At 45.7% G+C, this 24134-nt stretch overlaps 2 protein-coding genes across 6 annotated transcripts in view; one reads left to right on the top strand and one right to left on the bottom strand.

The window, feature by feature from the left end:
- Positions 1–11296, bottom strand: part of LOC144138855 (hydroxyacyl-coenzyme A dehydrogenase, mitochondrial-like) — a 20197-nt gene extending 8901 nt beyond the window's left edge. The window contains exons 1-5 of the mRNA XM_077671354.1: positions 11031–11296; positions 10714–10842; positions 5779–5936; positions 4601–4727; positions 3393–3482 (exon numbers count right to left, since the gene is read on the bottom strand). Coding sequence (XP_077527480.1) covers positions 3393–3482; positions 4601–4727; positions 5779–5936; positions 10714–10842; positions 11031–11144 — 618 coding nt within the window. The 5' untranslated portion in view covers positions 11145–11296. The remainder of the gene's footprint in view (positions 1–3392; positions 3483–4600; positions 4728–5778; positions 5937–10713; positions 10843–11030) is intronic.
- Positions 10390–24134, top strand: part of LOC144138828 (uncharacterized) — a 36378-nt gene continuing 22633 nt past the window's right edge. The window contains exons 1-4 of one of the 5 annotated variants that reach the window (XM_077671345.1): positions 10390–10526; positions 12469–12532; positions 20621–20713; positions 22861–23121. In XM_077671345.1, coding sequence (XP_077527471.1) covers positions 12472–12532; positions 20621–20713; positions 22861–23121 — 415 coding nt within the window. In that variant the 5' untranslated portion in view covers positions 10390–10526; positions 12469–12471. Of the gene's footprint in view, positions 10527–11509; positions 11721–12052; positions 12141–12188; positions 12386–12468; positions 12533–20620; positions 20714–22860; positions 23122–24134 lie in introns of those variants that run through there. The other 4 variants (XM_077671322.1, XM_077671315.1, XM_077671336.1 and 1 more) reach the window with 4 other exon arrangements.

Below are 24134 nucleotides of genomic sequence, written 5' to 3' on the forward strand. Positions count from 1 at the left end.
AACAAAGGACCTTATTAAAAAGCAGTTTGTGATGATTATGTGTGTGTCAGTGCTTTCCGGTGCAAGGAAAACATAATCCAACAGCACCATTTTGGTTGTGTTAGGCCAATCTTACCTTAAAGATTTGTGGCTAAAAATGGTGGCATGAAATTGATGAAATTAAGTGATCTAAGGATGCATAACACCCTAAACTAAAAATGGTGATGGTAGCTGATAATGATTATGGTAAAAGGAGTGCAATAGATTTTATAGGGTCCCACACAGCACAGTCCAACTAATCCCCTCAGGAATTTCACTAATGCGAACATCATCAGTGAAGTTACAGCATATCAAAAGATCGCAAACTTGTGTGTTCTACCACGCCGGTGTCATGTGACGGGCGCTCAAATGATACCGAGACGGTGTTGACATCGCGCGTTACGGCGGCGCAAAAACGCCGCATTTTCAGTGATTTGGACGATTCTACACGTGACTTTTTGGATGAATCTAGCAGCACTGACTACAAGGACAACTTTTTGTCATCGGATTTCGGCACAGAAAGTGGCAGTGCGCCAAACCGTCCCAGAACCTGATACCCCTGTTCAACACAAGCTCAGAAAATGCAAAAGTATCGAAACTGTGAAACTGTGCGCTATGAACAAAAAAGAGTGGAGCACAAAACCAATGTTTTCTGCGAAGCATGTGCGGCCAACCTATGTTGCGAGGAACTGCTTTGCACAGTGGCACAAACCCACTAGTGCTAATTTTTTTTTTTTGTAAGTTAAGAAATTTTACAGTTGGGCGTTTGATTTTGCACTGATAGTATATTTACAAAATGCACGTCTTAAATTTTTGTCTATTTTTTTTTCTCTGTGGAGCAAAACCAACGTTTTTGCTTATTTTTTGTGTTTGTCCCAAACCTTTTCTGTATGGCTTTCTCGCTATTTTTTTTTTCAAAAACAATCACCACTGCACTTACTCTTCTACAATCCCATACGATACCATACACTGACCGATATGTTGCATATTTTTTGTGACCGAGAAAAAATTGTGTGCAAGACTATCCCAAACCACTGCTTTTTACCGTGGGCAGGAAAGTGTTAAGCAGCTTTTCTATCAAAGCTATCACATCACAAAAAATTGCAGCCCTTCCCTGCTTGTGATGGGGCCCAGAATTTCAACATGGCAGCTTGAACGCTCCCTCATTTCTATTTTGCTACAGTAGTGGTAACAGCACTGTCATTTGGAATGCTCTGCGCATTGCAAGTGTGCACGTATCTGCACCAAGCAGGATATAAATATTTCCCTGTGCAATTGTGGCCACATTAACTTTTTCGTTACCGCGCCTATTCGAAATTGTTCAATTTGAACGATACCTTGGGAGCCCCTTTTCATAGCGTTCCAAGCATTGGTGGAACAAGTAAAGCTATTTGGAGTTAGCTCAGAAAATTCCCTTTCAAAATCAGTTTTGTTTTCGTTTTTGCAACAAAATTTTTGACATGCGTTTGCATCACCTGGGTGTGGAAAATGGGCGTGGTCATCACACGTCACTGCTACTAACGAAGAATGAATGCCACTTGTAATTACCCAGCATCAGAGTTTGGTTTTTGTTATCAGGGCACGAATAATGAATCAGAAAATGAGTTTCAATCAACAGGTTTCCACTCAGAGTAATAATCCCTGAAATTGGCTGAAAATGTCAAGCAGTGCCTGTTTGCAAAGCTACTTTATGAGTTTAGGCAGTTTTTTTTTTGCCTTTGCGCACGTTGTTCTAAGTTGTGTTGTAGTTCTACTTACCACAGGACCATTCGCGAACAGTTTACAAACCATTCGCGAACAGTTTACAACAGTTTTGAATTTGTTTCTGCATCGCAAAATTCCTATTTGGCACTACTATGCAGTTACCCAACTTCAAGCCTACCTGCCATGGCGCCTTGAGCGTCCGCGACTGAGCCTCGAAAAAAGCATGCCACTCCTGATTTCCCCCCACTCTAACCCGATTTCTGCGATAAGAACTTCCAATGCAAGTCAAAAGATAACACCCAGTCGCCAGATATCTGTTCCGACAAGGAGAGCGCTTCAAACCGGCCTTACACACCACCAGCCGTTCGCCTGCCAGCTTCGTTTCCATACGAGGGTATCTCCGGGGGTCTAGTGTTGCTTCTTACTTGAACTGTCTACTCGGACAGAGTCTCCAATAAGTTTTGTACTGTTTCATTAAAAAATGTTAGGAGGCTTGTAGTGCTGATCTTTTTTATCACGCAACAGCTACTCGGCCAAAGTTTGCAGGGCACGATTCTAGCGCATCGCACCTCATTCCTGCAAGCAAGGCTACAATAGCGAGTCAGAAGATGATAATAAAGTGCAACTTTATGTTTTGAGAGATAACTGACAGCGAACGTCAACAAGCATCTACCACGGAGTTCTGTTTTTAACTGCATGCATGTTTTTCCGCATCGCGTGCTTGTCCCAAATGCTGTGCTGGGCTTATATGCAAAGTCAGTCATTGACAAGGTCTTTTTACGTTACGTGGGGGCAAATTGTGGACTCTGATAATGTCAAACCGCCAGATTTCTTCCATGGAACCACTCGAAATTGCACATTTTGAAATGGAGGTTGGGCTTCACCGCGCAGCACGAGCACCATGCATGCTAACATTTTTTTTATATCTGACAAATTGTTCCGTGCAAGCCAACATTTTTTCTAGGGTGTTTTTGAAATGTTTTCCTACAAAATGCATATTCTAATTTTTTTTCTATTACTGGTGGTTTGTTATACACAACTCCTTTTTTATCATTTTCTTCGACAACTTTACAAAAATTTTGATTTCGATATTTTTTTTTACAACTATGACGTACGAAAACATTTAAAAAACTGGTGTTATTGGAAAGGCAACTAAATAATCTGCATTTTGTGCTCCTGTAATTAGTGCCTAAACAAGTTTTTTTAGCAGAAAAAAATTTCTTGGACCCCTCAAAATCAGTCAATTTTCCCGTGGCCACGAAAGAGCTAAGTAATAGGGCTTGCACAGAGTTCTCTTTTAGACAGAATGCAACAAGCCCACTCCCCCTCATGGTCTGGATAGGGTGCAAGATGATTCCTATGCCTCAGCCATCATTCAGATTCTGAAAACCACTCTCATTATTCAGAATCAGTCACTTCGAAGGCCCCACACTGCACTACTGCAGTCAATGCGAGGTACAGTGCCAGGCATGGGGAATTTTGCAAATACAATTCGTAAAGGGGTTTTGGGACATGCTAGCATCTTCCTGGAACTGATTGATTATGTGGTTTAACGTGCCGAAGCTACACAGGCGACGAGGCGCACCACAGTGGAGGGCTCTGGACACCTTCCTGGAACTAAGAAGACCTGCACATCTGCTGTAATTAAAAAAATAAAACATGCTGGTCACCTTGCAGGAAACCGTTGTCTTGCCAAGTGCCTGGCCCCAAGCCTGCAGTTTCTGGAATGTGTCATCGCTCGTCTCGGGGCTTCGCACAACCTGCAAGTTTACAGCCTCTTAAACGTGCTGCACCCACTTTGGTCACACAAAATCGGGCAAAACAATAATACCAGTCTGCCAGAATTGTGACGCTACCCAAACAATCTGCTGTGTTACTGCTGCAGCCAGTTACTCAATTATGAGCCCATAACCAGTGAGAACAAGACGGGTGCACAAAGCCAATACCTCCAGTGTTTTCGGGTTGTTCATCAATTAAATCCATGGCACGAGCGCCATTTCAACAACTGCACATAGCCCTTCAATCATAGGAACATTCATTAGGGCAACTGAAGGAGCCGAGGGGTTTGTGGTCCTTCCCGACCTGTAGGGTAGCGCAAATGTTCGACACTTTCAAATATCCAAGTGAATAATGTGGCATTCCATTCGAACAGCACTATTCAAAAACCTTCACTATTTTTGAAGCATGCTGTTCAAAAACACAAAGAGACAGTTGTTTCAATCAACTTGAACATGATATTACACCTTGTTGAAAAGAAGGAATGCCCCGCAAAAACACATTAAAAATATGTTTACGAGTTTGAACTAGTTGGGTAGCGGATGTATTGCACTTTGAGCGTCCGCGAACTATTGCCGCAAAAATGTTCCAGCTTGATCCACTAGCGACACACTCTCCTGCAACGCGTTGGTGACGTGCAGCAAAACAGCAAGAAGAAGGTGCTTACGGATGCCCCCTCCTCCCCTTGGCATTGGGGACAACACCATCTTTGTTCTTCCCTTTCCGTATCCTATAATGTGGTCCCACTCAAGCTGTCCCCATTAACACTGTAGGTAAGAAAGCCTGGCATGAGTTTTCTGATCAAATCATGCCCAAAGTTGGTCTTTTATTTTAAACCTGTATTACTGTTTTCTTTCTTCCACATAGGACATACGAAAAGTGATGAAACTGTCTAGCTTTGTGCTCCTAGACACCAAGATTGAGTTCTTTTTGACAAGAAGACGCTGCACCATGGCACTTGCAAAGCTAGTTTGCCAACCATGCATGTTTGGTATCATGCACATCTGCCAATTTTGGTCTATTGTATACATTTACATTAGGCATGAAATTCCCTTTGTGAAACCCAGCACCCGCAGACAAAACATTGGGCCAAGCAACCAACCTCTAAAAGCTTCATCATTGGCACCGGATTGAAGAAATGAAGGCCACCGAAACGATCCTTTCTTGATGTGCTGCTGGCAATGTCTGCGATCTGCAGAGACGAGGTGTTGCTGGCAAATATGGTGGACCTGGGCAGACAGACAGCTTTGTGCTGCATCTTGAAGCCAGCCACAGCACAGTTGAGTGGCAGAATATGACAGCAGTCCTTCACTACGTGCCACCAAACCGGAGCCAAAAGAACAGTTCATCACCGTCCCCATGTACCTGCACCTTTGAAACTAAACCCTCGCTTGTTTTGCAAGCTAGGACTCGCGGGCAACATACAAGAATTTAATGTAAAACTAGATTTTGCAGTCCCCTGAAAACCCTTTTTACATTTCTTATTTGTACCGAGTGCTACCAAAGGTTCGACACTTGGTAGCAATAAAAAAAAGGTTTTTCAGAGCTTCAAAATCTAAGTGCATGCCAAGTGCTACAAGTGGTCAGTGCACTGGTTACATTTGTTCCGTTTGCCTGACCATATTGGCTATCTCACAAGTCCCACATTACAGTGTAATGCAAACAGCTGGTTCCCTTAGCTCGAGCCAGCACAGTGCTGCTTCACTGCTGTTGACCTGTGGTTACATAAAAGGTGGATTTGGTGCCAAAGCCGAATGGGTTGGGCTGTGCACATTACATTAGTTATTAGACCCTTCGCGGTCTACACAACCTTACCCGCAGTTTTCAACAATTTACAGGTCTGTGGCAAACCTGCTCCCCACCCCCTTCATCTGTGAATACAATTCAGGAATTGATGTGCGACATTCCCAAGTGCCAATCAATGCATCTTGGGAAATTAACATAGCTCAAGCGTGACACTGTTTCCAGTGCAAGGACAATTTGGGCACCTTAAAATGCACACTTAAATGTGTAAAACAGCTGCACTCAAATCAAGGATTGCTTTCTGTCTTCTACATTACACCAAAGTTACCAAGGTTGTCAAAGCTATTCCTGTGTTCGAAATGAGATTGAATTTTACAATATGCTGTTGCTCCTGCAAGTTTCACAGCAAAGCCAAAATAAATCTATCTGCTCACGCAACAAATAACTTAACTTTAAACCGAACAATGCGCACACGAGATAATTGCCAACTTGTGAGGTAGCCGCCTGATCCCAGCTCACTGTTGGTTCTGTACTTACGGACCAGCCGCCTTGTCGAGCGCCGCAAACAGCTTCTTCTTCACATCAATGTTCTCTACTATGGCCTCCACAACCAGGTCTGTGTTCTTGACAGCTTCCTCCGCAGAGGTGCTCACTGATATCCCAGACACGATCTTCTGCACAAAGTCTTCACCTGCCTGTGAAAATAGGTCGTGTTAACATCACCAGACACTAGCAGCCATATGCAGTTCCCATACTGTTCAGCCCACCAAAACGCTATCTCTGATTTGTCCACACTAATGACTACACATTGCTGCCTTTGAGGCAAGACATGTGGTTCAAGCACTAACACCAAGGCCCTGAAGAGGTAACAGATCATTTCAGCAAATACAAAGTTTCCTGGTCGAATCTAAGATCAGCTGCCCGATCTTAGACTGGATAAGACAACTGGTCTAATTGAAGCCAAACACTGACACAGGGACACGACATCTGTGCCATTGTGCAAAATGCCACAACTGATGCAGTTGGCTCTGCGCAACAAGCATTCCTGCCGGGCATCATGCCCACATCGTGGGCACAAGATCAGTCATCTTTGCTCTGCTTTCATAATAAACCTAATTGATTGATTGATTGTAGCGTTTAACGCACCGACGCAGCGCAGGCGATGAGGCGCGCCGTAGTGGAGGGCTCCAGATTAATTTTGACCACCTGGGGATCTTTAACGTGTGCCGAAATCTCTTACACATGGGCGTTTTTGATTTTCGCCTCCATCAGAAAAGCAGCCGCCGGGGCCGGGAATCGAACCCGCGACTTCGTGCTGAGCAGTGCAACACCTTAGCCACTGAGCCACCGCGGCGGGTCGTAATGAACCTATACGTAGCTTATCTGAAACAACTATGAGCACCAAGCATGCCTGCAGACGTCAACATACCACTAGACAAAGCCACGAACTGTACCCACAACTCCCCCCCCCCCCCCCCCCCCCCGGGAAGAAATGTGTGACCTTTGATGTTCACAGCGGGGCCCTGATCTGCCCTCGGCAGGTTTGGCCAATCAAGTCTAAAATCTGATGAGGTAAGTGGGGCTTTCCTTTTTAATTTTTTAGCATTATTTAGTGAAAACGTTACATATTATCAGTGCTGAATTTTGAAACCATGTCGCCTTTGCACTCAGAATGCAGCAGCTTTAAAAAGTGATCATGCTTCAGGGGTACGTATCATGTGGACAAATGTAGTTCACACAAATATAACACTTGCAGCAGCAGATGTTAATTAATGCAGGAAATGCCAAAGAAGTGAGAACGGGTATAACCAGCGTCACTAAATAAGCCTTTATTTGGTGACGCTAGGTATAACCACCCTTTACACTTTTCTTGCACTACAATTTGTGATGTCACAATGGTGAAGCTCAAAAAAAAGAAGAGCACAGCAGCCATATCTAAATGTAAAACATATCTGGCCACTTATGCTGAGCATACGTTTTCAAAAGGACACGAACGTCAGCTGGTAGACACTATAAAATAGGCTGCTGCTTTGTTTCAGTGAAATCTTTTGCCTTGGGTTGAAACGTAGTTAAAAAGTGTATGCGAGAGCCTACCATGCCTTACACATATACGTACACAGTGCGTACACATATGCACAGTTTTTTCTAAAATGCTGCTGCCCTCTAGCAGTCGCGCTACCTAGCTCCCTGCCTTACGTAGGCTGCCTTAATAAAGACCGTCTTATCTTACACAGCCACCTCAGAAACATTTTTCCGGGCATGTTTACTTGTTTATCACAATCGAGATATGCATGCTGCACTTGCAATGTATTGACCGCAGCTACTGCAGAGTTATGGAAGGAGAAGCACTCCTACCCTTCTGCTGTGTGCAACAGAATAGAAGTAAGAAAATTACTTGGATCAAGGCCAAACGAAAAAAAATTTCTATATGGGACAGCTGGTGGCAGAAGTCAGACACTATTAATGCAATCAGCTAAGCTGCCAGTGCGTCTGTCAACTTAATTGGTGGCGAACAGTGTGAGTGTTTCCTACAACTTCTCCCAGGTAGCAAGGCTTGAATGCCACCCAGGGTGAAGGTGCTATTTTTGGCTTTGCCTGGGTGCCCATTCTAAGATGGCATCAAAAAGAAAAAATATTGGTTTGCTTTCAGTTTTCGTGAAACAACTAAAGGCCAATTGAAATGGGCTGTTGGGAAGGCAGTGAAGCCTCGGTGAAGTTGACAAAAGGACACTAGCTTGCTGCAAGCACTTTGCAATGTGCTCTTTAAAGGGACACTGAAGTGATCTGTGAACATCCTTGGATTACTTGCACAAATTGTAGTTTGGAGTCCCTAGGCAATGTTTCGACCACTCTCGGTGCGTTTACACGACTTTGTTTGGTATAAAAAATCAATTTGGAAGAGCTTTCCTCCTCTCTGCATCCTCCTTGCCGATTTCCATGACAGTTCGTACGCCGCGTACTCGGGCGGGCTTGGCTTGACTGTGCTGTCGGAGTGACAGCGTGGTTCGCCCACACTCTGGCAGACTCAGTTGGCCAGCCACCAGTGGGTTGTCCCAGTTCGTTCACTCAGTTGAAACTAAGCCACGACATGATTTGTGCCTGGAAGAATGCGCCTTTAGTTTGAAGACTGTATCGAGATTAGTAAAGTCTATGAAGTCAAAGTAGCTCCACACAAGCGCACATGTGATGCTTCGCTGACTGATGCACTAGAAGAAAATCCAAGTCTAATTGACGGTGGGAGAAGAGTCGGCAAAGTTAATATAGGTACTAAGGAATTAAAATCAACCGAGAGTTTTACTGTAAAGCGCAAAACCAAGGTATGCGAAGCACTTTTTGCCCTGGGTGAACTAGTACAGTGGTCAGCTGCACGACCACACATTTGAGATTGCTTTTCCTGCCTAAGGAATGCAGCCACCACAGTTAAGATATTCATGGAAATTTGGGGGACGTTTACAGCACAAGCATTTTTCAAGAAATAGTCATCTAAGCTGCTGGGAATGCTGAAACTAAAAAAAAAAATAAACACATTATACAATATATACTTTATATTTCCATACCTGAAAGTGCTGTGGCTATGGCCGAGCGGTCTGAAGCACTGAGTGCAGTGTGTCGCAATTAGCAAGTTCGAATTCCCGATAGGAATTTTTTCTTAGTTGATTTTTTTTAGTACTTAGGTAATGTTTTCTGCACTGAATTCATCATTTGGTGCTGCAACCTCCACTGCTCTATGAGCAAGCTGGCAAACTGCATGCAGACTGACACTGACACGCTGGCGAGTTCTCATTGCCGTGGTGTTGACATAAGCACCGACTGCTTACGGGCACAGCGCCGAATCAATCGACTTTCGGCCTGGTGTGAACCCGCCTCTCACAGCACAGGGACGAGTCAGGCCAGCTCCAAAGTTGGGGGTGAAGCACCTCACAGTTGAGCATCTCCGATGACGCAGAGGGCATTCGGCCACTGTGTATGCCTCGTCTAGTGAACGTTTTGATCCGAAACAGTGCTGGCAGGCTTATCTGATGCGTTCTACAGTCAACAACATAGCAGAAGCCTGGTATGCAGATTCCCGAGATATCAAGAATGCCCAACCAACGACAACGTCCGTTGCCCAGCATGTTGTTGCACAGAACCAAAACTGGTTTGAATTCGAATCTTAAAACACCCTTTAATCCCATCGCGACTCGAATACGCACCACTGCTGTTAGTTGTTGCAGCCGCCGCAAATCTTGCATGGTATTTTTTTGTCTTTCACGCTCTATAAATTGAACATTGCTTTATCGACCGCATAAAAGATGAAAAGTGTGTTTATTTGAGCCAGTGTATGCAATGCAAACAAAAACAGAAGTTTGACAAATTCACTTCAGTATCCCTTTAAAATTGGAAGAAACGGGTGGGAAAAATGCCAGGTTTAATTATTCCTAACCACACAAGGCATCGTTGTCTTTCAGACGGAAGGTGAGGGAGTTGAAATAAGTTATTCAGCCTTCAGTGCACCTTTAACAGTCCAATGCACAGCCATACCAGTGCTAGCGTGTAATAGCCCTGCAGAGAAACAACATGCACTTGGTGACGAAACGTCTTTACTGCGCCAAGGTAGGGCAATCTTGTGCCGCTTGAATGTTGCGCTGCCATACTGATTTATAGGAGCAATGGCCATGCCACTCCGTGTGGCTGTTGAAAGTGATTAGGACAGCACATGTAGCCAGATGTGTCGAGAATGCACACTGAACTTAGTACACAACATAACGGCCTAGAAAAATTTCACTACACAGCCACGTGCCCGGGAAATGTGGATCTTGGGAATGGGTGGGGAGCGTCCGCTGGATGAATGCTGTGCAATCACATTACTGCCCGACTAAACAGCGCCACCAATGCCTCTGCAAAAAGCAAACTGCTCAACTGAGCATCATCCAGTGTCTGGTTTGCTACGCTGGATAAGCTGGCAAAAATGACAGCAGCAGCTGTCAAACTAGATGAAATGGAATAAAGCATCCTTTTCACTGCGCCCTCTTTTTGGTTCTTACCACGTGATTGAACCCTTGCGGACACTTCAGTCACTGGTCACTGGCAATTTTGAACTTCCAGTGTTATTTGGTCTCCAGGGGATTCTACTTCTAGGCGGTGGTGACATGGCCGGCTGATTGTTTGGAACTCCAGCAGGGACCAGACACTCACGCTGACCAATTACGACTCAGCGATGACCACAAGCAAGTGTGCTGAAAAAGCCTTCTTTGCGACTACCGTCGCAGCCTCCTGCCCGCAAGGGAACTGCAGTTACTGAAACGGTATTTTGATTATTTTACTTGCCCCACAGCATGGACGCCAAGACGGCATCCTGAGGCACAGATTTTACACACGAGGCTAGACCACAACTAAGACGACCGAGGCAGACAGACCGCGATTTCATCCGTTCGTATGTAATAAGAGAGGCGTACACAAGAAGGTATGCTCCATATAATCAGCAAAACGCACCTTTTTGTCGTCGGCAAATTTCTTCTTTGCAACTCGTTTCAAACTGTCTTCGATTCGGGCTTTCGATTTGTCAAGGACGTCTTTCGATACGTCTACAAGGACAACCTTGTGGCCCGTTTGAGATGCGACCTATGGAAAGCAACACGCAAGTATAGTTACAAATGTGCTGCGCATAAGACGCACGCCAGATATAAACTATGAACTCAGTAATGAGCAGTGCGACAGTTATGCCAGTACGATACGTTTTTTTAATAGCGATGTCATGGATCGCACATAAAACCTGCGGGGAACAAACGGGGATGCACCGATTTACACACCTGTGCGATTCCGGCTCCCATGGACCCGCCTCCAACAACCACCACATGCTTGATTGCAGCTCGAGTGATGGAAGACGAAGAGAAGGCACGGGAGGATAGGTATGTCGCCAACATGACCGGGGCTAACCTGGTCACAGAGCAGCGCAAGTGATGGATATCAGATAAGACAGGCTCAACAGACAAGCATAGGAAAGAGATAGTCTGCTCTCCCTGCCCTGCTATGCCCTGCTGCTGGCGAGTCGTTCCACAGAACTGCTCGTGCTGCCGGAACGGAAGTCCGATGCAGACGCCACCAACGAAGTCGCCGTGCTCGCCGTACGAAACAAGCACTTATGCTGCAAATTCACTTTCTAAACTTTTTTCAAAAACAAAATTCCTGTATCCTACAGCGTAAAAATATTTTTAACGCAAAGTTTTGGGCTATAAAGACCAAAAATACTCGTAGTCTGCTCACGTGCAGATGTTAGCACTTCCCGTTTCCCGTGATGCACTTCATGCGCTTCCATGTGAACTTCCCAGACGCAGCATCGAAGAATTTCGCGAGCCACATTTCCCAGCCCGCATTTTCGGAGGGAGGTTTGTTTTGTAGCATAGTTGACCGTAGCCCACTTGTGGCCGTCTGACAGCGCGGAAATGGGTCCCGAAAAGGACGTGAATCAGAAGCAGCCCGAACCTGCGGCTTCAAGCGAGGTAAGCTGTCCGAACACGACGGGCGTGCGCCGCGGTGTTCGTTCCTCCGCGCCACCTTCGCCGCAGCGCATGGTCTCGGAACGCGAGGGAAACGTGCCGAGGCGACATTGAACTCGCGTTACCACACCCGGTCCGGGTTTTTTATATTTTTTTACAACGTTAGTCTGCACGTGCAGGCCTCGTTCGATCCGGTGCAATTTTTCTCCCCTCTGGTATTAAAATTCGTGACCGTGCCTTAACGTGGCCTTCCAGCCGTTCCGCTGACCAACCTCGGGAGAGCTTTGCTCTTATCGCGCCGACAGACCTTGAAAATTTGGCCCATTATCGCGTTCACGTGTTCCATAGCGTTGTGTGTTCGGTGAGCACTTGTCTATTTTGGCCGGAAGAAAAAGACTGCGAGAAGCATGTTGGTCGGAACACGTGAGTTTCGCCAAGTCAACCGGGCGTGCGCCTCGGCGGCGCCCCTTGATACGCGAGAGTGGGTGGGCGCGTGGAACGCGGGCTTCGTTTGCCTCCTCTTCTTCGCGCAATCCGAACAGCGTGTTCCGTGTAGGGCGAAGCGTGGCACCGCGTGACATTGCTCAGCTTCGTCGTCTTCGTCGACGCTCCGCGTTCGGTGGGACGTGTCATAACGCTGGCCCGAGCGCGCGAGCGAAAGCGCCCAGGTTGGCAGAACTGTGCTGCGTTCAGCCTTTTCGCCTCGAGAGCCGAGGTTGCTGGTTCCTGACAGTCAGCTGATTTGTTTCAGAAAATGATCCAGCCTGTCGAAAGTGAAGAAAAGGGTGCCGGTGATGCTACTGCGTCGATCCCTGGTAAGAAATTTCTTATCCTTTTGCTCGCCGGTGTTCCACTTAGGCGCGAGAGCCGCCTTATCACCAGTTGTGTGCTGCGGCTAGTAGTTATGATGCATTCTGTAAACATCATCCCCTGGGCCACTGAAATGTACCACTAAATTTGTGGAGTCCATTTTCAGGCAAAATTTCGTCGCTTCAAAGGAATATTGGCGCGCTTTCCCCCCTTTGCCAGTTTAAATGAACGAAGATTTTGTAGATTCTCGCGTTGTCACTATTTTTAACCGTGCCTTATCCGGGATAAAATGTCGTACGTAGAAATTCACTTAGAACATTCTCACCTTCTGGAAATGTCACTGAACCTAAGAAACCGTAGCCAATACTTGTTCCGTCTAGATGGTTCTCGAACCTAAGTTTACAATTCACGTCGCCCACGATTGTTAATATGCCTACTTGATGTCAGTGTTACATCATTTTTTGTGAACGTTAAGCGATACCAATGGATTATGCTGGTGTCTCAAGGTAGTTTGGGGGTTTTTTGAGTGGCTGGTAATAAAAAAATTCCCGTGGCAAACAGCCATTTTAATAATTTGCCGCTGAAAATGTCAGTGGCCTGAGTGGTCATCGGAATTGCTCGTGTGTGGCATAAGCTTTTCTCAGCCATGGATGAAAAACAAATGTTTGGATAGTAGGCGTGTCAAGACAGTGGCGAGAAAAAGCAACTTTAAGCCACTTTGGTTTTTACCCCGTAAATTGGTAACTCGTGGACTACTTCAATTTTGGTTTAATTTGCTGGAAGAGGAGCTCACTGGTAAAGGGCCATTTACTTCAGGCATTTGTTTGACTTGTCTGCACCAAGCGAGGCATTTCTTCCCTGTACCGCCATTCATTTGATAAATCCAGTTTGCAGCGCTTGAGCTATGCCATCAGCATTGCCGCACCCATGTTGTGAGTGCAGAACCAGTTTGTTTTTCCTTGTGCGTCCAAGACAGCAGGTGCGAGCTTTGTGCAGAAGCAGACGAGAAGGGCCAAGCTGGCTGTGCACAATGCTGCATTGAACTGTCGCAGATTGTTTCAGTGAAGTGTGGACCGAATCCAACGGACCTAATATTTTGTTGTTGCTGTTTAAACCTTGGATATGGCCTCTTGTGAAATTTTTCAGTATTCACTCGAGTCCACAGTACTTTATCTTTGCCATGTATCATTAGCAAGTTCAAAAACGGGTTCACTCTGGAAACTGTTTCGTCTGGCCTTGAACGGGCTTCAACAGTGAGCCGATAAAAAGTCAATGTAAAGGTTAACGTGTATCCAATGTCATGCCTTAAATCTAGTATACACGTGTTCAAGGTGCCGTTACTAGTTTCTTTTGTGAGTTGTTGCTCGTTTGCATTTTAATGGGGGGGAGTAAGTGAGCGCGTTAAGTTTTGTGGCTATAACACTCTTTATAGCCTTTCTTTTGCCAAATTTTTTCCACAAAAAATGGGAACTCTGGGAACATTTTTCTCCCAATTTAGAGCAAAGCCTACGGTAGTCATATTTGATTTTTTGGCGGTGTATTGTAACAGTTCTTAATTACTTCAGTTCTACATTTTATCTGCTTGCTTTCAAAAGCAAGCAGATAGAACTGATACTACCATGTATTACGTGTTTTAAAACATTTACTCTACAAAATGACATTTGCTTGAAAGATTTTGATGGAAGCCCATTTGGTCGGAAATATACATAATTAAAATTCATACTGACCACGAAAATTAATGAAAACCAAAGAAATTTTCAGTGTTAATTTTAATTGTCATCACAATTTTTTTAATGCATCTTCTAATGTGCTTGTGTGTAGAGTACTTAAAAAAGTTTTTGTTCAATATCTGAAAACATGCAAGTTCTTGTGTAAATTCTTCGTTCTTATCTGAACTCTGCTCAAATTTAGCTGGGAGGTTTCCGAAAGAAATGATAAGCACATTGTTATTGCAAGAAGCAAATGTCTCCATCAATGTGAGTGCCATGACTGTGTGCTGTTTTCTAAAGCTGATGCGCTTCTATCTTTACCAAACATTTGTGAGCTCATTTCGTAACTGCATGCATTTAACTCGTCTCGCACGTGGCTTATTGAAAAATTGTTGGTCAAGGCACCTGGCTTGGTTGTGGCACAAAATGGGTTTAATGAAACCCAGTAAACCAGACATTTAATGAGTGGAATTAGTTTTACTGGCTTCCTGGGTGGAATAACTAGCGTGAAATAATTGCTGTCACTGTATTTAGCTGTAAGGTATAAAATGTCATAGCAAGAGCAGAAAACTGGGCTGAATTTGTATTTTATGCCATTTTCAGTAGTACCTCAGTGATAACGTAATGTGGAATAAAGCTATCTTGCTGTTTTCACGTGTTGAAAGCAGTGTCCACCGTTCAGATTTGTCGGAATGGCCACCTGCATTTGCTGTGAAACTAATTTTTTTTTAAAGCCGGCAAAATTTTTTTCGCTAAACGGGCCTTCTCTTCTTAACCTTTGTGGTATATTAAATTAAATCCAGTTCAGTTGCCTTTTCAAGTTCAAATGTAGTTGGTGCGCATTGAGCGGGCAGAAGAATTGACGTTTGGGTGAGTTGGTATTGAACATTTTGAGGGACAATGCAGAACACAAATACTTGAGAAATACACGATTACACGTCTCGTCTACTCTCGTGCATTTGTCTTCTGCTCTCCCCCTCAGGATGTTCAGCTAGAGAGTGCTTGAATGTATGAATTATAAACCCTGTACACGCTACTATAAGCACAGTTTGTTATAAAAAATACGGAAGATTGGCACAGTTCGTCAGTTTAACATTTTTTAGCACTGTCTTTTGTTTTGCATAGTGCTTTGGTGCACCAGTGGGGGGGCGTCAAAACGAAAATGGCAGCAATCGTAGGGAAAGCTAAAACATGAGCAGTGATGCAATGTGCGGTGTGCCAGCTTAAAGAAAAATAGTGCAGATTTCAATGTGGTGGAACAAGAAAGATTAAAACTTGCATCAGTTTTGTTGTTTAATCTGTGGGCCTTGGCAATGCAATAATACTGACTTTATGAATGCCCCTTCTACGTGGGGTTCTTGCACTGTCCATGGTTGAGAGTGCAAGAAACATTGCTGTATGGCAGCAAGACAGTTTAAAGATGCCTCTTGAGTGGTGGCTGTTATTCTGGAAAAAAAAAAACTGTTGTGTTTTGCTAAAATAGATGCAGAAAGGGCTACCGGTCTCTACTCGGAAGTTTAGAGAAACAATGTTTGAAGGTGTGAGCGAAACTCTCCATCGTATGGTATCTTTAGCAGTGTTGTCAGTGTCTGGCAAGCACACTATTTAACAAAAGTGCATAAAGTTCAATGCTTAACTTGTTGCTCAGTGTGTTGGTTCGGGGATAAAAAGCGGTGATGGAAGAGGACGAAGTTAGACGGCACCCGTATATGTTGCTTTGTGTCTCGCTTTGTCCTTGTCTACAAAGCCACAGGCAGGCCTCTTTTAAAAGGTGCTCCTGTGGTATGCCCTGTTCTTTCGTCATTCTTTGCCACGCCCTTGCTGCACCCCAGTGGAATGGTGCTCCAAGTTTGCATTATTTTACAGCAAAGCTGTATACCTCTACCCCCCAACAGTTCCATCGCTGTGGGCAGAAATGCCAAGGCCCAAGATGCTGAGCGCATGCGTCAGGCTAATCAGGCATACAGCATAGAGCTCAGAATTCATTTAAGGAAACCACAAAGCAAGCATCAAAACCGCATTATGGATAAGGCACCTGTGAATAATGGGACCCCTCCACCATGTGTTCCTGGTAAAGTTTGCTTGCAGATTATCTTTGATGGCTAGGAAGGACTAGTCACTAAATAGAGCAGTTCTTGCCCAAGATGCTGAGCGCGTGCGTCAGGCTAGGCAGGACTCCGCATTTGTCGCCAGATAAGCCGCGTAGTGTCAGTAGTTAAGGTATTAGTGCCGCCACTGAGGCATGCAAGTCAGAAACGCGGCCATTTTGTCGTTCATTAGTGTTGTGAAGTTGCTGCATCTATGGCCTCACCGTTCATTCCGACCAGGGCGTTTGTTAAAGGAGTATTGACACGGAATTTCAAAGCTGAGAACTATGTAAAATGCTTCCTTTTTATTGGGAGATATCTCCCGGCAAGTTTCAGCCATAAATGTTCAAAATACCGTTTTTAAATCCATTCTGTGTTTGCCCACACGAGAAAGCCCAGAGTGAGCCAGCACGGCGGCATCTGCTCCTTGCCCCAGACTGCCGACGTCGGGGCTCCCGTGACGTAGCTGACGTGCTGGCTGCGGTTGGCACGTGCTGCTACGCCGTGTGTATCACTTCGTGGTTTTGGGACCGATGCTGCCCGGGCGCGTGGGGATGGTGAAGACCTCGGCCGGTCTGCACTCTCACGCACGCGTCCAGGCTGGCAGCGGTGCGACAATAACGGTGACGTCCCGGGCGCCCTCCTGTCGTGTCGGCCACTCGGCGTTGGCTTTGTTGAAACCGAAACTGACACTAAATGATGCCGTAAAAAATTTTTTACGCTGCAGTCTACCATCTAATTTGTCATTCTATTAGGGGGCTGGTAGGCACCCATAGCAGGAGAAAAAAAAAATGCATCACGAAAATTTCGTGTCAGTACTCCTTTAACACTACTGATGATGCAGCAAAACGGCATCTTTGGACATACTTCTGCTGCTGAAATGCTGTTACACACGTTATCTTGATTCGTATTCGGAACGATGTCAGTCACGCGCAGTCGCAGAGGAGGGAGAACAAGCTAAGCCTATCAGAGTTGACAGACTAAGGCGCATAAACAGCAAAATGGTGGTGCCCATGAATTGTCGCAGTGTAAACAAGTGTCCCGTAATGCGCACTGACCAGTGATCATGGCGGCGGCACGGAACAGTAGGAGAAAAGAGTGCCGATACTATGCACCTTTATCTAGTACGCTAGCCGAGCGCAAGTGACAAGCCCGCCAAGACGACGAGAAACATCCTCCATCACCATTTGTAGTGGCTTACAACAGCTTTGATGGACATCCACTTTCGCAGGGTGGGATGGTGACCAATTCTTTTACTGCTCTACAAGTGCACATATTGCTTAGAAATGTTGTCCAACAGATGCCATTGCTTTCAGGTTGCTCATACAGGGTGGTACGGCAATAATTGGAACGCTTTAAAGGGGCCATGAAGACAAAATGCAAGTTTGGTTCATTCTGAAGATTGCCTCGTTAAAATCATGCTGACACCACTTTTAACGTAAACTTCGCTCAAATAAACTATATAATTAGGAAAAAGGGAAGGGCTATGCGACGCACTCGCTTATTTCCCGCAACAGAACCTATGTCATACCAGCGAGCTCTGCGATTGGCTGACGCTGGAAAAAGCAAACGCAAATTAGGCAAAGCTTATGAGCTTGCCGAACGAGCTATTTGCACTTGTATTTAGGGCACATTCTTTTTATATCAGTAAGAATGGTGGGACAAACAGTGCAAGTTACGAAGCACACGTAAACATAGAAGTAGCAATGCGTACTGCTGTTGGTACTGCGCGCACTACGCTTGGTTTAGGTGCACAGCACTGCAGGTCTTTGGGGTTGTCTCGGCGACACTGGCCAATTGACGCGATGGTGTCTTACGTGACCATATTTGTCGAACGAGCACTATATTTCACGAAACGATTTTCTCCATCAGCAAAAACAAGCCAAGTGGAAGTACGGTCACAAACCAAAGGCAGAAAACTGATTGCTGTGGTGTCGTGGTGCCGTCTAGGTTGACTAACAGTAAGCAAGTCTCCGCTCCACACCAAGTTTAGCCGAAAGACCTGCTCTTATGATGTCATTGCAAACATCACACATTTTGGCGCGAAAATCAAAATTTTAGCTTAACTTGATTAATTCTGCAGTGCATAAAGCATCTTTTGCTTCCGGACAAGCGCTGCGGGCACTATAGAACATGAAACCTTTCGAATAAAACCAACTTGTATTTTGTCTTCATGGCCCCTTTAAACTTTTTTTTCTTAACGAACCGCCGCTGTTCGCATTCAGACTTAACACGAAGGTCGCATATTGTGGTCTATTTTGTTTAGCACCGGGAACGGCGCTACTTACCTGTTTATTCTGAAAATAAATAAAAACAGTTTTCGCCCATGGGAAAATGGCAGCTCATATGAACATGCGAGCCAGTGCAAGCTGACCTTGGAACGACGGCGCCACCTGGGGTATGCAGAGCAAAACAAACGATGGGAATCCCACTCCTTCCATGGCAGGAAGGAGCCAAGTGAGGTAGCAGACGATCAGAAAATATGAAAGCAAGTGAGGAAACAAATTATTGGCAACGATGAACCTGGGGAATATTTTATTGATTGGCATCAGCTGTTATGCAATTTGTGATCATCGTAAACTAGGGACGAGAGATTTTCTGATCATCTGCTACCTCATTCGGCTCCTTCCTACCGTGAATCCCCATTGTCCATTTTGCTCTGCATACCCCAGGTGGCGCCGCCATTCCAGGATCAGCTTGCACTGGCTCCCACGTTGAAATCGGCCGCCATTTTCGCATATGCAAATATAGTTTTTATTTATTCAGAATAAACGGCGAGTACTATCCTTGTTTCCAGTGTCAAACAAAATGGAGCACAAAATGCGACCTTCGTGTGAAGATTGAGCGCGTACAGAGCGGCGGTTTGCTCAGGAAACATTTTGTGTTCCAATTATCGTCGTACCACCCTGTATGTGTTCGTAAGCCTACGATGCATTTGCAGGCTGGGTGGGATTGTATTTTTTGCCCCATATCTGTGAAAACACCCGCGGCTGTATTATTGAATGGCACTGGAGCAGGTTTTTTCATTGAATGCATGTTAGTAGCCAAAATTCGTTTTCAAGTGTCCCTAGAGTTAAAGAAACCTGGAAAATCCCAATTTTTCTCACTAGTGCATTTAGTTTTCAAAATTTAAGTAGATGTACATTTTTTGATGTGGGAAACAAGCAAAGGACAGTGCAGTTTCATGAGAAAGCTTCATTTCTTTTTCATCTATTCAAGCTTTGCTGACTTTGCCACATGCGAGAACACTAAGTTTATTATTGCCATACGCAGCTGTATAAGGCTGTATTCACTGGCGCGGTGCGCATGCCGGCAACCATGTGTGTGTTCTGCCATGCTGGTGCCTGCGTGCACCTGTTGCGCAATGTCGAATGCACAGGCCATGTGCAGCGTTTGTACGGGCAGTGGGAGCATCAGTATTGCATCCCGCCGAGCTCAAAAGGTTTACCTCAACGTCAACTACTGTTTCTCGCAGTGTCCTACAGCCTACCTGTCGCAAGACATGAGTGAAGTCGTCGGCACAGATCAGCTAATTGCCAGCTGCATTGTTTTGGTACTGGCTGCAGATCATTCAGCTCTCGACAAGCGCCTTCCCCTTGGTCTCCCAGCTAACTATACACTCACTGCTACACTACCGTTGTATCTCTGTGTTCTTGTGAACACTCACAATTTCTTCGGAAGCATTATTTGGCTTTTGTACTCTGAACGGGGCCATTAGATGGCGTTTACCTGATATGATGTATGGAGTCTGCGCGGTTGCACCTGTGTCGATATCTGTGTTTGCAGGCAACTGCACCGCAGCATAGGCATTTCGTGCGTCATGCCACTTTCTTTCGCAGCCACGGCTTGGTGGTGATGTGGAGTTCTTAGGGCACGTAGAGCATCACTACACAATGTTGCTGTGGTTATTTGTCTGCTAATGCCGTGGCTGACAGAGAGAGAATCTTTATTGTACAAGGCAGTTAAGACGGTGGGGTGGCCGGTGGCATGAGCCTGACCACCTACCACTGAGAATCTGGTGGTAACGGTCCAGACAAGACGCCGGGGCCTCCCCCTCTTTTTTTTCCCCCTTGTGAACGCATGCGCTGGCACAGCGGGCACTGTCGTGGTAGTTTCCAGTGTTGCCAACCGCAGGATTTAAACTTTTATGTGAATACCGTCTATAAGATGGGTGTTGTTGTGGGATGGACATGACATACTGGGGGCTCCTGGCATACATGTGAAGCGGGCACTGGTAGTGTGTGGGCGGATTGTGTATTGCCTGTGTGTGTTGTGACACTGGGCTACCTCTGTGCAGCGGTGGCAGCAGCTGAGGCTACCAAGGACACTGAAAAGACAGCTGAAGTGAAGGAAGAAGGTGCAGTTGATGCAGCAGCTACAAAAACCAACGGTCAGTCTTTGTCCTTGTTTTGTCCCGTGTGTCCGTGGTCAGGGTGGTTGCCTAGTTAACACTCGGGCATGCTCTAATGGGGTTTTGTAGCTTAGGGTTTCTCGAGTTGGGGGAGGGAGGGGGGGGGGGGGGGGGCAGTTGTATAGTTTATGAAGCGTGCGTTCTTTAGGAAAGGCACTCCTCCAGCAAACCTTTTTTAACACTTGCGGGGATTCTGTACCAAGGCATCCCAGCGCTTGTACCACCTCCCTTTCTGCAGTCCAGAGAGAAGGCCTTGCCGTTTTGGAACAGTGACATGTACAGTAGTGATTAGCGTTCAGGTTTGTGCGAAGCTGCATGTTTAAACCAGATTCGAAATGTGATTTCAAAAGGCCCTTTTAATGAGCCAGAAAAGCAGATTTCGCTGCAGAACACATGCGTCCTTCTGGTTTCTGTGCACAGCATGTGCTTGCGTCGATGACATTTCCAGGTGATGCGTACCAAATATTCAACCATAAAGTGAGCACAAAGGGCAGTACTTTGAACATGCAGGGTTATAACTTTGTGCGGTACTGTCATCTTGAAGCTGCACTAGTCAAAATAGGTTTCACTATGTATACAGGGCGTTGAGCCATTGCTGTAGCTGTTTGATTCTTGTGGCTTAGTCTTGCAAAAGCATAGTTCCAAGTGTACTTACCATGGTGGCTCATTGGCCAATGCATTGTGCTGCTGGTCTGTATTCCAGGCCGTGACAGTGTTTTTTGTTTATTTATTGAGGGGAAAAAAAAACGCCGATGGGGGTGAGGTTTTGGTGCACGTTGAAGAGATTCCAAAGTGGTCTAAATTAAAAGTCAGGTGTGCAGAAATTTCACCTCAGCCAAGTTTACTTTGAATGTGCAATGCACACCCTCAAATCAACTGGGACATGACCGGTAGCCGAGTGAAAGGCCTTGTTAATCCATTTACAACCGTTTAACTCTTTCGTTCCCACGGGAAAAGGGTTTTTTTTTCCATTGGTCACTGAAATAATTTATTTGCCAGTAGAAATAAGACTGCAGGAAACTATGCAGCATCCCAAATTTTACATAAATGAATCCTCTTTCATACAATAAAATATATTATGGTACAAAAATACAAAATGGCATGTCATGAAAAAACAAACATGATTATGCCAAAAAATATATACAATAAAGTTCAGAATACATTTTGAAGGTGAATGTGCCAGGAATAGCTTAAAAAATAATGGCTCTGTGCAATGCCATTTTCACAAAGCTACAAAACTGTTTCATCGCTCGTGCCATGCGGTGAAGCAGCTACTGGCATTTGTAAGGCAGAGGTGCACTCCGCACTTTCCACACAGAATGTTCTCAAAGGTCGCACCAAAAGTTCGGCAGGCAAGTGTGTATGGCGGAGGGACCCACTCAAGGTCGAAAATGAAGCTTAACGGTGAACACCTGCGGATGTTCAGGCGGACTTGAAACATTGTCACCATCGTAGCTTGAAGCTGAGCTATCATTTTAAGACTCCTCATCACTAATGTAAGCTGCAGGTGCAGTGTAGCTTTGAGTGGAAAGTTTTTCCCGCAGTGGAATGACGCGGACATCGCCATAGAAGCGGCCGGAGGGACGCCGCATAGCAACAATGGAAGTCACCCCTCTACTGGATTTTAACTAGAGACACGAAACAAACTGCAGGAAAATGGCTGAAAAGGCCAGGAACACGTTAGACATGCACGGGACCTTCAGAAACGAATTTTCTCCGAATAAAACTATTCGGACCACAAACCAAAGCTCGCTAGTGAATATAACACCGCTAAATGGTGTCGGATTGCAAGGCTGACAACAAAGCTGACTGATATGGCATTCTCCTGGCGGTGTTCGATATATCGCAGGTCAGGGAGTTTTCTCCTCTGCAACGTGGAGGGGTCTAGTCTTTAACAGCGATTTGCGTGCTCGCCGCTTCACATGCACTTGTAATATTTGGCTCGGGTATTCCTGGCAGTGTAACGTAGCCGTCGCGCAAGTTTATTCGCACTGCTCAAAGCGTGTTGCTGGGCCCCTTAAAGGGGCCGGGAGGGCATTTGTTTGGGGACATTGCATGACATGGCTGAGCGCGGGCGATTTAGGTGTTGACTGGGACCGTGACATGCTTGTGCGGGGTCCGCACAGGTGCTGGTGATGGTCCGGAGGAACGTGGCGGTGGTGGCCGGAGGGCGGCCTCTAACCGTGCCAACGGGCGCGTGAGCGAGGGGAGCGGCAGTGGCCGGCCCAAGAGGCGCAAGCCCAAGCGTGAGAACGAGCGTCACAGCCAGAGTGAGCCCGAGAGCACTGACCGGGAGGGAGGAGGAGGAGGGGGCCGGGGCGGGCCTCGCCACTACCGCCGGAACCCCCGTGACCGTTCGGACCCCAGGCCCCGCGTCGACATGGATGGTGGGTGCTCTCCGGGTCCAGCCCTTCACTGGACTGCGAGTGTTCTGTGCCTCTCGCTTCTCCGGCTGTCTCTTTGAATTAAGTCGGTGCCAGACTGTGTGAAGCTTTTCTAGGCATTCGGTGAACACCAGAATGACTTGGGTGCATAAGTCGGCACACTCGGTACCGCTGTGTAGCGTTCCTAATGGAGTGCTATAGTCTGGCCTACCTAGATACTTCATGGTTTGTGCCATTGAGGCTGTCTCCATTTTCCTGGCAAATCGACATTGTAAGCTGTGTGGTTGTCTTGCTATATCTAAGAATTTTTGTTCTGTTTCAATTGGGGTACTTGCAGAACCTTGTTAATGTGAATTCAGTTCACTCAGGTTAATCAAGTACTAAGCTAGTTGCCGATGTGCCCGCTATATTTGTGCCCACTTACCTCGAAGGGTTCTTTCCAGGCAACTCGTAATACCACCTGTAAAATATTAAGAACTGTTCCGGAAATCTGAGCTATATTGGATAAGCCAAACCTTCAAACAGCACAACAGAGGAAAGGTGACAGATGGACAGGTAACACAAGACATGCACGAACTCCTAACTGGATATTAATATGCAAGAAAAACTTGAATCATGTATACAGTCCAATTCAGTTAAAACAATATATCGGGTATAACGGTGAACAGTTGCGGTACCATCAACTTTGCTATATGTTATGATAAAATAAACCGCTTGTTACAGCGGTCATTTTTCTTATTTATAACAATTGAGCCTGACGGTATGTGCCTGCGAAGAAAAAGTTGCCATCCTCCTCAATGCAGTCATATGGCTACAAAGCCGCGATCTCCTTTGTGGCCATACGGCTACAAATTTTCCTTCGCAGAAACTTAATCCACCTTAAGGATTTCCCTTTAAGCTGGTCGGTATGGACTAGAACACTGAAATAGTGTGATTTATTTCCTTGCAGGTTGAATTGATACAACACTTTATTACAGTAACAAAGTTGGGAAATATGGCTTTCCATGCAGTTACGT

Source organism: Haemaphysalis longicornis, unplaced genomic scaffold, assembly GCF_048455015.1.
Source record: "Haemaphysalis longicornis isolate Haplotype H1 unplaced genomic scaffold, Haemaphysalis longicornis Haplotype H1 scaffold_1, whole genome shotgun sequence".
NCBI classification, from domain to species: Eukaryota; Metazoa; Arthropoda; class Arachnida; order Ixodida; family Ixodidae; genus Haemaphysalis; species Haemaphysalis longicornis.